A 12,576-nucleotide genomic window follows, 5' to 3' on the forward strand; every position below is an offset into this window, starting at 1 on the left:
TCGAGTAAGTTTTGTACCGATTCTTTCAATTATAAGTTTAAACTTTTTGGGAACCTAATGGGAAACCCGACAAAGTCGTAGATCCTTCAGCTCTGATAAATACCAGATAGCACCCAATCAAGTAAGTTAGCTTACCATATGGAGCTCATCCGGAGACTGAAACGCATACCCATCAAAATCCCGTTCCTCAAAGCCCAGACAAAAACCATTCTGTACCGGTATGTCAATGTTGGCTGAAGTTGCACAGTGAGTCAAAATTCAAAAAACCCGGCAGAAAACCCTTCAAATAAAAATGCAAGGAACTTTTAAATCGAACTATAATGTAGCTAATACCACCAGTAAACAATAATTGTTCATTTTTTGGATAAGGTTCGAAGGATTCACCAATTTTCGGATCTTTTCTTGAGACTTATTGTTTTATTTTTTGTTATCGCAAGACGTACAAAAAGCTTGCTTTAGAGTGACTCTTGTAAGATTGATATGGGTAAAAACCGTTTAAATTTTAGTTTAAAGACACATGTTCAAAACATTTAGAAAAATTAAAAACTGAAAAAATTATTATTGACACTGTATTTTAACTTTAGATGTCATTCTTGAGATCTTGGAAAAAGTACCTCGAATTGAATTATTTTTAAATTTGATTTATAATGACTTAAATTTAAAAACTAAGAGATATAACTAAATTCCATAGTAATTTTAACATTTTCTCATTGATTATTATATATGAAAGCAGAAAGAAAATATCGCTTGCCCGAACTTGCCCCAATTTAATATAGGTCGCTTTAACTTTTTTTTTTTAATTGTGATTGTGAAAGAAACATCTGCTTCAACGCCTTTACAGAATATGTTCAATTATACTCTGACAAGGATACTAATTTTAACTGAATGTCAAGACTATGAGAATATTCGCTGAAAGTGGCGAAAGTTTAAAGGTGTAATTCACTTTAAAAATGGTTTTGATAGTGCCTTCAGCCAAAGTGTGGATAAACAATGATATACTGGTAAAAATGGCGAGGTCCAAATTAAGGAGAAAAGTCTTTTTCAAACAGATGTTGTTCCATTGAAATTAATCATCAGGAAGGAAAAAGTAAGGTTAAATAAGAATACCACATTACTGTAAACCCATACATCACTATTATCTAAAGAAAACAAAAAAACAATCAAGAAATGAAGCTGAACATCTTTAATCAGAAATGTATCATGAGACAATATATCTTAATGAAGTAAATTCCGCTCCTAAGTCATTTTTCTTTTTTTTCCACTTACTGTCTATTTTGTAAGTAGGGCAGTATATACGTCGTGACGCAAAAAAAATTTCTTTTAACTTCCAAGCCATGGGGTTTTAAACTAATGATTGCTATTCATTACTGATTTCAAACCTGAAAAATAAAAACCACAGGTTAAATCAGCATATTTATTGGAAATTTTGAGGGTTTCGTTTATTTTAGGACACCCTTTATTGGATGGTTATATTTTTACGTTTTTTTACGTTTTTGGTTCGCGACGTCTTTAAAATATTATAAGCTGGATATTTTTTAGTAAATACACTCATGCGGTGGAATGTGTTGTTAATCTTTTTGCCACTTGTAATTTCCATCGATTTGAAGTACCCAACATATCCTTTTAGAACTAAATCTCACTGGGTGGGTTAACCCTCCTCTTTTTTTTTTTAAAAAAAAAAAAATTGTTATGATCAATTTTTTGTTTTTACGTATTTTTAGCTCTTTGTCTTGAAAGTTATGTTGAATAATTTAAATTGTAATTTTCACAAATGACTAACTAAATGGCAAATCTATATTTTATATAGCAAAATTATATATATATATATATATATATATATATATATATATATATATATATATATATATATATATATATATATATATATGTATATATATATATACATATATATATATTCAAACTGGAAATATTTTTAAGTGATAGACAACACATATTTTTATATGTACAAAAGCTTTATTCAGCAAAATTCATAAAGTGAAAAAAAAGCTAGGAAGTTACAACTGACGATAACTCAAGTTTTAAAAAATGGGGGCAATAAGCTCCAGTATGTAAAGCATATATTTTGACATTATTTGTAGGCAATTCTCACAGATCCAGTCCATGGCTTCAACATAAGATCCATCTGGAATTTCTGTGCATTCACTAGATACCAAATATAATTCATGAATTTAGGCACACTTTAGGCACGCAGTGTCGTCGTCCTCGTCACTGTCCCTACCATCCCTATCTTCATCAATGTCCCTATCATTGGCTGCAATACATGTATTAGTGATGTTGATGCAGAAACATTGTGAGCACTAATGCTGGAAAGTACTTGTAATAATGCTTGGATGCCTGGTTGGCAGACATCTATTGACATATAACATAAATGTAGGCATCTATCATTGTCTCGCTAGTTGCATAGGACTTCCTGCCTCTTTCCTTGTTTTTTTTTTGTATGTCCGAACTATTCTGATCTATAATGGGGGCAATAAGCTCCATTATCAAAACCATATTTAAAGAAAAAATTTAAACGATTTCTACACATAAATAACTTTTATTTTCAATTTGTACTAAATCTGTTTATAAAATTAAAACATGGATTTTATTTACCTAATCAATGCTATTTGATTGTTTTAATTACTTTTTTTTATCAGTTATGTGCATTAAGCCCTTGCTAACTAAAACATTTAATTTTAAAAACTAATTCAACTAATTAATAATCAACAGAACCATATTTCTCTTAGAAATGCTATCCATTCAAAATGTTGAACTGAAACTCAATCTTAAAGTGAATATTGGAGCTATTTATGAACTATCTCTTAGACATTCCTCCAACTGCCATTTTACTTTGCTAAAATTTTTATCTTTATTTGCAGAATTTTAAATCATTGATTACATACACAGATAGTTAAAAAGAAGTACTTGCTTAGTCTATACGTAATTGTATTAAAAACAAACAACTTCAATATAGAAACAATTTTTCATGCCAAAAGAAACAAGCACTTGCTTAGCTGAAGTTTTTCAACAGGGTTTAAAGAAACTGAAAACTGAATGGATAAACCACTCATTTATAAATTCTAATTAAAAATCAATGCCATTGGTTAGAAACCCAGGAATGGTTATGAAAAGTTTCTTGATTGGTTAGTTAGTCTCTGTTTGGTTAGTATCATGAAGTTTAATGCCCCTCTCTTGTAGCTTAATGCCCCTCTCCCTTAATACAATAACAATATAAATTTTATTATATGAACTAAAGAAATGGGTCTTAATGCCCCCTGTTATCCTATATATAAAATAGTTTTGTGTGTATAATTAATGTTTTGACTCTCAGGAACCAAAGTCAGTAATTTAGGTTTTTCTGATTTTGAAGACACCTAAGCTTTGCTTTAATTAATTCCATTAGTGAGTTCAAGTCTTGTTTGCATTTGCAACACAGCTTTTATATTTTTAGTTTCACATTAGTAAATAATAAACCCATAGAAACTCTCAAAACAGTTGCTGTTTTCTTTTTGGTTGCAGTACAGATCTTATTTGACTTTTTTATTTATTTTTGGCATAGCTGACCCTGTCTTTATGAGCAACTAGTTTTAAACGTGAACAATCTATGCATAAATTAAAGTTTTCTTTTGAAGTATAAATCTCATTTATATCTACAACATTCTATACAAAGCTTATGACCAGTTGTTAAATCTAAGTCTAAAGTATTTAAAAATAAAAAAATCAATTTCTTTTTAAATACTTTTTAACTTAATTTTGCGATAGTTAAATGGATCTCAACAAAATTTGATCTATTTAACAATCACAAATTAAAATTTAAGTTCTCAAATCTATCCAAGTAGATCTTCTTATGGTGATTACAGTTAGTTTGAATATACTAGTGTGAATATAGATTTACTTTACATCATAAGTGCACAAGTTCTTAATCTTGATTTTAGCAAATTTTACTTCATACATTTTTTTTTTACTTCAAATAAATTTTTTTTCATTAGGATGTATTCACCATGTGTTTTTAATTATGATATTTAATTTCAAATTTTAAAAATATAAACTAAAGTTTCCATGAAATATAAACAATAAAAATTTTATATGTATATGTATATATATATAAATTTGTATATATATATATATATATATATATATATATATATATATATATATATATATATATATATATATATATATATATATATATATATATATATATATATATATATATATGTTATTTAAAAAAATGTTAACATACTTATACATTTATTTTATTATATGCTTATTTTAATATATATATAATAACTTATTTTAATAGTTGTACGCATTTATTTTAGGGAAGAAGGTTCAATAGCGAGGAGCGTTTGTGTAGAACATCAGAAAGGTGTAGAATTGAAAATTACCATAGCAGTGAAGAGCAAGGTTTAGAAGTAATCAAGTGTATTCGTTTATGCCTTTCTCCTAATTGCTATAAGGAAATATATGCTTGGAATGAGGTATTTTTTTTAGCTAAAATCAAATCTGAACTATTTCTTTACTTTGATGTTATTTAGAACCAATTGAAGGCAATGGCTTCTGCTTTTATTTATGTTATTGAATATTGATGTATTTTTATTATTATATATATTTGTATAAATTTTTTTAGAATAATAATTTTTATAAAATTATTTTAAAGTAATTTCTAAGTCCTAAAATCTGTTTCAACCAAACTCCTTAATACCATTAGTTGGTATTAGGGAGTTTGGTTGATGCTTTATGCAAAACTAATGTGTATAGTGTTATATTAAAATGATATGCTTTGTGAATGCTTTTATATTTCAGGCTGGTCTAAGTCTAATATATTCAATATAATTAATTATAGAGACAATTGCAGTTGTGGACAGGAAAGGCATGCAATCGTATGGTATTCCTGACCATGCATTTGATTTGTTTTTGTGACAACTTAACCACAGCTTTTTGAATTTTCGAAGATGTTTCGAAAATGTACAGAAATTAAGTAATAAAGTGAGGAATTGCTTGTAATGATTGTGTACTATAAAAAACATTTTATTTATATTATCAAAAGATAATATATAGTTAAAAATTGTATTTTTTATGATGAATGCAAATGTTTTTAAAACAATTTGTACAATTAATTTTATAAACAACAACAAAACCGGTTTTTAAAAAAACTGTTTAATGATTACATATATTTAATACTTGAAAACATAACAAAGTTATTTTTTTATAATGCTTTGTGAGCTTTCTAATGAAATGTTTTTACATGATGCTAAATGCTTCTAAATAAAGTTTTAAAAATAAATTTTCATAGAATATCAAATAAAATTTTTTATTAATTTCAAAAGTGTTTTTTTTAAATGATTTTTATGACAACAATGTGTTACAATAACCTTTTTTTTAAAGTTCGTGCAATTAATATAGTCTATAACATAACAAGGTTTTTTTGATTTGTTTTTGTGAACACAACAAAAAATTTTAAACGCTTTTAAATAAAGTAACAAATTTTAATGATTGTTTTTAATAAAAAATATTAAATATAAATTAATAAAAAATATTGTAAAAAAATTATATTTAATTAAAAAAATTTCTTCATTTTATGATTATGTTTGAATACAATTTTATGAATGATTTTATTTTATAATTAATTTTCTATTTAAAAAAGTTCGGCTAATACTATAAAAACATTAGAAAAAATTAAAGTTTTTAAGATATTCCATCTTAACATAATTATAAGCATAATTAAATAATTTTTAGTTTTATATTAGTTAACTTTTTATTTTAGAGCTTTTTTTTAGAGCTATAGTTTTTAATGATTTTTTTTTAAATTTCTCCTTCATTAAGATTTCTTTCCTTTTTTTATAGTTGAACTTGTTTTTTTTCTTACTTTTGTCAGCGTTTTTCAGTGCATTTTTGAAGCATTAAAAATTTATGGTCAAGCTTTTAAAAAAAGTAATTATATGCGTGGTCAGGTATTTAGTACGATTGCACGCCTTTTCTGTCCATGACTGCAATTGTTTACTAAATTGAGCAGCCAATTCAATTAGTACCAGAAAATGTTATTTATATTGATTTGGTAATTTCTTCTAAAGCAAGTCTTGATTAACCAAAGTCTAGCTTCTGTCATTGCTAGGCTTCTTCAGTTGTTTCCAACTAACAGTAATAACCAATAGGTTTTATCGTACATTAGATAACGGTGGAGAGGTTAAAGCTATCACTGTTGACATTTCTAAAGCTTTTAATAAAGTATGGCATGCTGGTCTTCTCCATAAACTTTCTTCTTAAGGTGTATCTGGTAACATCTTTAAGATAATTGAATCCTTCCTTTCCAATCGTAGTATAAAAGTTGTCCTCGATGGACAGCACTCTTCTTCTTATTCTATAACTTCAGGGGTTCCTCAAGGTTCAATCCTTGGCCCTATACTCTTTTTAATTTACATTAACGATCTTCCAGATATTCTCACATCTAAGGTGGCATTGTTCGCTGATGATAATACCATTTATTCTTGTCATGATAAAAAGCCACTCTCTGATTGCTTGGAGGGGGCATTTGAGCTTGAAAAGGATCTTACTTCTGCTACAGCATGGGGCTCACATTGGCTAGTGAACTTCAATTTAGATAAAACTCAATTTTGTTCAGCCTATTGTTACTGCTATATTTAGATCTTCCTATATTTATGAATGGTGTTGTACTCGACGAGTCATCTACCCTTCATCTTCTAGGATTAACTCTTACTTCCAATCTTTCTTGGAAACCATATATCAAATTTATTGCAAAATTAGCATCTGCTAAAGTTGCATCTCTTTATCATGCTCGCCACTTTCTTACTCCAGATTCTATTCTCTATCTCTATAAATCTCAAATCCGTCCTTGTATGGAATTCTACATCTGGGGTGGATCTTCCAATGATGTCCTTTCTCTTTTAGATGTAATGCAAAGACGCATTGTAAACATAGTTAGACCTGCTTTTGCAGCCAACTTCCAACTATTATCACATTGCCGTAATGTTGCTTCTCTTTCTCTTTTCTACTAATACTATATTGGACACTGCTCTAAAGAGCTAGCGCTTCTTATGTCAAAATTCATTAAAGTGTTACTTGTTATTCAATTAAGTCTCATCCATTTTCACTGACTATTCCTAAGTGCTCCAAAAACTCTTATTCATCTTTTTTTTTTTTCAAACATCAGTTCTTTTAATTTGCTTCCTTTATCTTGTTTTCCTGATTTGCATAATTTGCAATCTTTTAAGTCGTCTGTCAATCGTTATCTTGCTCTATAAACTTCATCTTTTCTCTCACAGTAACTTCCAACTCTAATAGTGGTTGCTTGCAGCCTCTTTGGAAGCGAAGATGTTGAAAAAAAAAAAATTCTTTTTGTATGATGTCATAAATGTTGTTTCATGCATATCTTTAAATTTCAATTTTGTTTTGTTGAAAAGTTTAGTTGTATTTTTGCCTTTACTGAAAGTGTCGTAGCAGTCAAAAAATTTGTCTCGTGAATAATAACTATATATTTTAAATAAAGGTTAAATGTATTTTAAATAAAATTAAAATGCAAAAGTTATATATTTTAGAATTTTGCTAAACAAATCATATATATTCATTCTTTTTAATTAAAATATTACCAACAAAGTAAATAACTGAAAATTAGATACATATTACTAGAGATATACTTGGCTTTACAAATATATCAATCAATTTTTATATTATATAAACTATACATTTTTATTAAACATTAACAGTTATAAAGCACTAGCTGGATTACCCGGCGCTTGGCGCGGGTTTCTGTCACACTTAAACGTGACCAAATTTATCTTTTCCAAATTTCATTGTGTTTAACGTGAGTTAAGTTGTTTAAATACTTTCTTTGAATGTCTGGGAAACTTTCTTTGAATGTCTGGGAATACTTTCTGTGAATGTCTGGGAAAACCTTGGGGCCGGAGGGGCTGCTGATGGCCCTAACCCAGCAGCCGTAGGGGCCGCTGGTGGCCCAAACCTGGCCCAAACCACCGCTCAGGCCTACTTAGTGCCTGTGCCAAGTTTGGTATTGATAAGTCCAGAGGTGTTGACGCCTATAGCTAACATCAAACATACAAACATTGCCTTTTATATAGAGAGAGATTAAGCATTATTGAGCAGTAATTTATAAATAATTTTTTTTAAATCTTGCTTTTGATTTTGTTTAATTTTTTTTCTTCTGTTTTTCAGCTTGAACTTGGTGAGATAGATATAAGATCAACTTCTTTCAAAGGTTGCGTTGTACAAGAATTAAGAAAAAATGCATCTTTATTAAGTCAAGAACTGTAAAATCTGGTAATTTATAATTTTTATAATTGTATAATTTCCAGATCTATTTATATTGTTGGTCATAAATCAGTTTTCTATTTAGTTTCCATCAATCTGGTAATGCAGAATTCATAAATTTAAGTGGTTATGTTTACAAACATACTCCAAGTATGTCTTTTTTTTTTAATTCTGATTCACTCAACATGGCTGCAAGCAACCACTATTAAGGAGGAAAAAAAAATTAGAGTTAAAGAGCAAGGAAACAGTTGACAGAAGACTAGAAAAATTGTAGGTTGTATTAGTCAGGAAAACTCGAAGATGAGGGGAGTTCCAAAGGGTTGAAGTGCAAGGGAAAAAACTAGACAAATAAATGTGTTTGGAGCATGCAGGGACAGATACAGTAAAAGAATGAGACTTTGCTAAATGGCGAGTCAAGTGAAAATAAGTCTTAGTTGATGGAACTAGAGATGGTAGCTTCTTTAAGCAGCAACCATGATAGTATTTGTAGAATAGAAAAAGAGATGCAACTTTAAGATAATGTGAGAGAGGTGCAAGCTTGACAAACAAAGTGGGTCCAACTACATTTACAATACATTTTTTGGACCTTGTCTATAAGAGAAAGAGCATCATTAGAAGAACTGGCCCAAATATGACAACAGTATTCCACACAAGGGCAAATAAAAGGTTTTTAGAGGTAGAGAATGGAATTAGAAGTATGAAAATAGCAAGCATGATAAAGAGAAGCAACCTTAGCGGATGCTAATTTAGCAATCGATTGTATATATGGTTTCTATGAGAAGTCAATAATACTAAAAGATGTAAAGAATAGGACTCAGTGAGAGGGTTACCATTCATTAACATAGGAATGTTGACAGTATTGTGATAGTTGTTTGCAGTAAATAACTGAGTTTCATTGGATGTAAAATTTACAAGCCACTGCAAGCTCCAATCTGTTACAGAAGTGAGATCAGATTCAAGATCGGTTACCTGTTCTAAGTGATTGAAAAGAGAAGGCTTTTTGTCAAGACATGAGTATAAAGTTGAGTCATCAGCAAATAGAGCCACTTTAGATGTAAGGTTGTCAGGAAAATCATTAATGTAGATTAGAAACAAAACAGGACCAAGGATAGAACCTTGAGATTTCCTAGAAGTTACTGGAAATAAAGAGTGTTGGCCTTTGAGGATGACTTTAATAAAGCAGTTAGAATGAATTGAATGTTCTCCAGAGTTTTAAAAAATTGGAACCACAAATGCCATTTTCCAGCAAGATTCAGTCAAACACATATTAAACAGTTTAGAATTAGAGTTGAAGAGAGTTCTGGAGAACACTTTTGTAAGACTATGACAGGAAGTTTTCTGGATCACAAGCCTTATAAGAGTTTAATTAAGATACGACTTTAGCAATGGAAGCTGGAGTGATTTGAATGTCTAACAATGGGTTAACCTATTGAATTGGAATAAAAAAAATAGTATGGCCATTAGATTCAAATGTCAAATTAGAAGAAAAATTCTTTGCAAATAGTTCTGTCTTATCCTTGGGAGAAGTAAAGATCAAGTTCTATGAATGATAAAATCAGTCCTATGAATGAGAGATGTAATGTTAGACATAGGTCTAACATTCCATCTCTTGTTCATAGGAGTGTCAAATATTATTATATAATAATGATATATAATTATATGGATATAATTTTATTAAATTAACATGGAGTTAAAAAACACTTTGTTTTATTGCTTAAAAAAAGACGTTTGCTTCTTTTTTTGCATATTTTGAATTAAAATGACAATTATCATTCAATTGTGAATAGCTTAAGTAACAATAAAATATAGTTATTTATTCTGAGTTCATGTTCTCAATAGTTAGTAAGTAAAAGTTTTTAAAGATAACATTAAAAATACAAATGTACAAATTAAAATTTTAAAATTAATAAAAAAACAAATATAATATAATATACAAATACAAATTTGCTCTAATTTTAAAAATAAATTCAAGCTCCTTTCTTGAAGTTCTTAAAGTTTAATTTTTTTATTCTCAATAAAAATTTTTGTTTATTATTTTCTTTTTCTTTTTTCTTTTTTTGTAGATTCTGTTTAGTTAATTAAAAACGGATTCTTTTTTGATGGAAGATTTAAATGAAGAAATTTCTCCGTTAAAAAGAGTCAAGAAATCAAGTCAGCATAAAATAAAGCTAACCGAGTTAACTGAGATTTCCAAAAGGGTATGTTTAAACTTTTGCTATAGAGTATGTTTTGGTAGGGGGATTTGAATAATATGCTGATATATATCTTGATGAAAAAGTTGATTTTATTGACTTTATCTCCATTATATCATTTGTTATATCTGTATTAAAAATGGCTTAAACAACTATTATGATTGTTTTTAGCATGAAAATATTGGTATAGAATTTTGTCCAGTTTGCTCCATAAAGTTGAATTTTCGTGATGTTAATCCACAAGTTCACATTAATATGTGTTTGGATAAAGATATCAAGTTAGGTATTATTTTTTTCAGTTATGAGTTTTTTTTTTTTTTTGAATCCAATCAATGTATTTATTATTTTTTAATCAGTTTATTTATCATTGTCTATCAATTTGTCAAGTATATAACAATTAGCCAAATACTGTTTAAAAAGTTTATTGTCTTATTGGTTTACTATTTATTTTATCATAGTATACTCTATCTTTTATTTTATTATAGTAAATATTTTTTATTATTATTTTATCATGCTATATCTTTCGATTTAGCATCTTGTTTCGATGATTCAAATCAGTTAGTTTTAAATGAAAAAGTTATCAGTCCTGGTTTTCATAATCATGAGTTAAAAAAAGTTATAGTTCCTACTTTCCAATCAAGTTTTGTAAATACAATTGTTACTCCTACTTCTTATTGCTCTATGGATATTGTTTCTACTTCTCAATCTCAATTCATAAACAATGTTGTAACTCCTGTTGTTCAAATACATGACATGGTTGATGCTGTCACTCCTACTCATCAATTGCAGCACTTAAATTACAACAAAGTGACAGCAATAGATCCAAAACAACAGATTTTCTCCCAGCAAAAGTCAAAAGATTTCAAACAAGCAAAAATAAATGATTTTTTTGAGAGTGATAAAAAACTGACTCTACATAAAGCAAATGATGAAAAAACGAATGTTGTTGTTCGCAGATTTCAGATAGCACCATCCAAAACATCTGGACCTAATTTGTGTTTTTTTACTAAACAGAGCATGGCAGTAAAGCCAGAAAAAAGAACTGAAATGAAAAAAAATTCCAGAAAAGACTGTCCGTTTTATAAAAAAATACTTGGTAGGTGTTTTTGCTGAATTTTTGATTTTTTTTAATATTCACATGCATAAATGTGATTATGACAAAAATACATTTTGATTATGACATTGACAATTTACAGGGGGTTATAGTAGAAATGCTTTTTATTATTATTGTTTTTTGATTTTTCGATTTCACATCAACTCATATTAGGAGGTGAGATTGTAAGAAAAAAAAGGTAAGGTTTTATAAAAATCAAATTGGTTTTTATTCAACCTAAAGCGGGAGGTTGAAACCTATAATTCTGGAATATAATTTAGGGAAATGTACTAGACATTACGTTAGAGCAGAAAACTTCTTATGATTTAAGCAGAAAACATTTTCAACCTTGTTTCAATATTATACATTAATTTCAATATTATACATTAATTTCAATATTATACATTAATTTCAATGTTATACTTTAATCGAAATTTGAATCTAACTTTTTAAGAATTTAGGCGCAAAAAAAGTTGTCATTTTACCTTGTTATCAATACACTTAACTGTAAATGTAAATGGGATTCTACTAGAAAACCGAAAAATGGTTTCCCACTGGCTGTTTAATCTTTTTGCATTACTGATTGTTGAATTTAGAAGGAAATTTTAAATGAAAAAAACTTTGGAATGAAAAAAATATGGAACTCATGCCTTATTGACAATCATCAGCCATATTATTCAAAAATATAAAATAAAAACCATTATAAGAAATACAAGTTTAGCATTGCAACAGCAAACATACTATCAGATTTATGGTAAGGTTAAAAACTGCAGTTGTTAAGAAATAATGTAACATCAAGGTAATTAACAATTTTTATATTGAATATAAATTTTATTTTAAATTGAATGGAAATACTGAGGTTATTTTGTTTAAATATTTGAGTAAAATGCTTCCTAATTTTTCTAAATTTAAATTTTTGGGTCGCTTGCATTTTTACTGCTAAGCCATCATCTCTATATAATCTAAAATCACACTTGCTATAAAATTGTAAAGTCTGGAATAAAA

General features: G+C 28.1%; 1 protein-coding gene across 1 annotated transcript in view; it reads left to right on the top strand.

Annotated features, from left to right (window-relative positions):
• Positions 1 to 4,412: 4,412 nt before the first annotated feature.
• LOC100203671 (DNA cross-link repair 1A protein) overlaps positions 4,413 to 12,576 on the top strand; it is a 37,772-nt gene continuing 29,608 nt past the window's right edge. Inside the window, exons 1-5 of the mRNA XM_065791244.1 lie at positions 4,413 to 4,481; positions 8,191 to 8,295; positions 10,350 to 10,484; positions 10,650 to 10,761; positions 11,011 to 11,574. Coding sequence (XP_065647316.1) covers positions 10,386 to 10,484; positions 10,650 to 10,761; positions 11,011 to 11,574 — 775 coding nt within the window. The 5' untranslated portion in view covers positions 4,413 to 4,481; positions 8,191 to 8,295; positions 10,350 to 10,385. The remainder of the gene's footprint in view (positions 4,482 to 8,190; positions 8,296 to 10,349; positions 10,485 to 10,649; positions 10,762 to 11,010; positions 11,575 to 12,576) is intronic.

Source organism: Hydra vulgaris, chromosome 02 (genome assembly GCF_038396675.1).
Source record: "Hydra vulgaris chromosome 02, alternate assembly HydraT2T_AEP".
Taxonomy (NCBI): Eukaryota; Metazoa; Cnidaria; class Hydrozoa; order Anthoathecata; family Hydridae; genus Hydra; species Hydra vulgaris.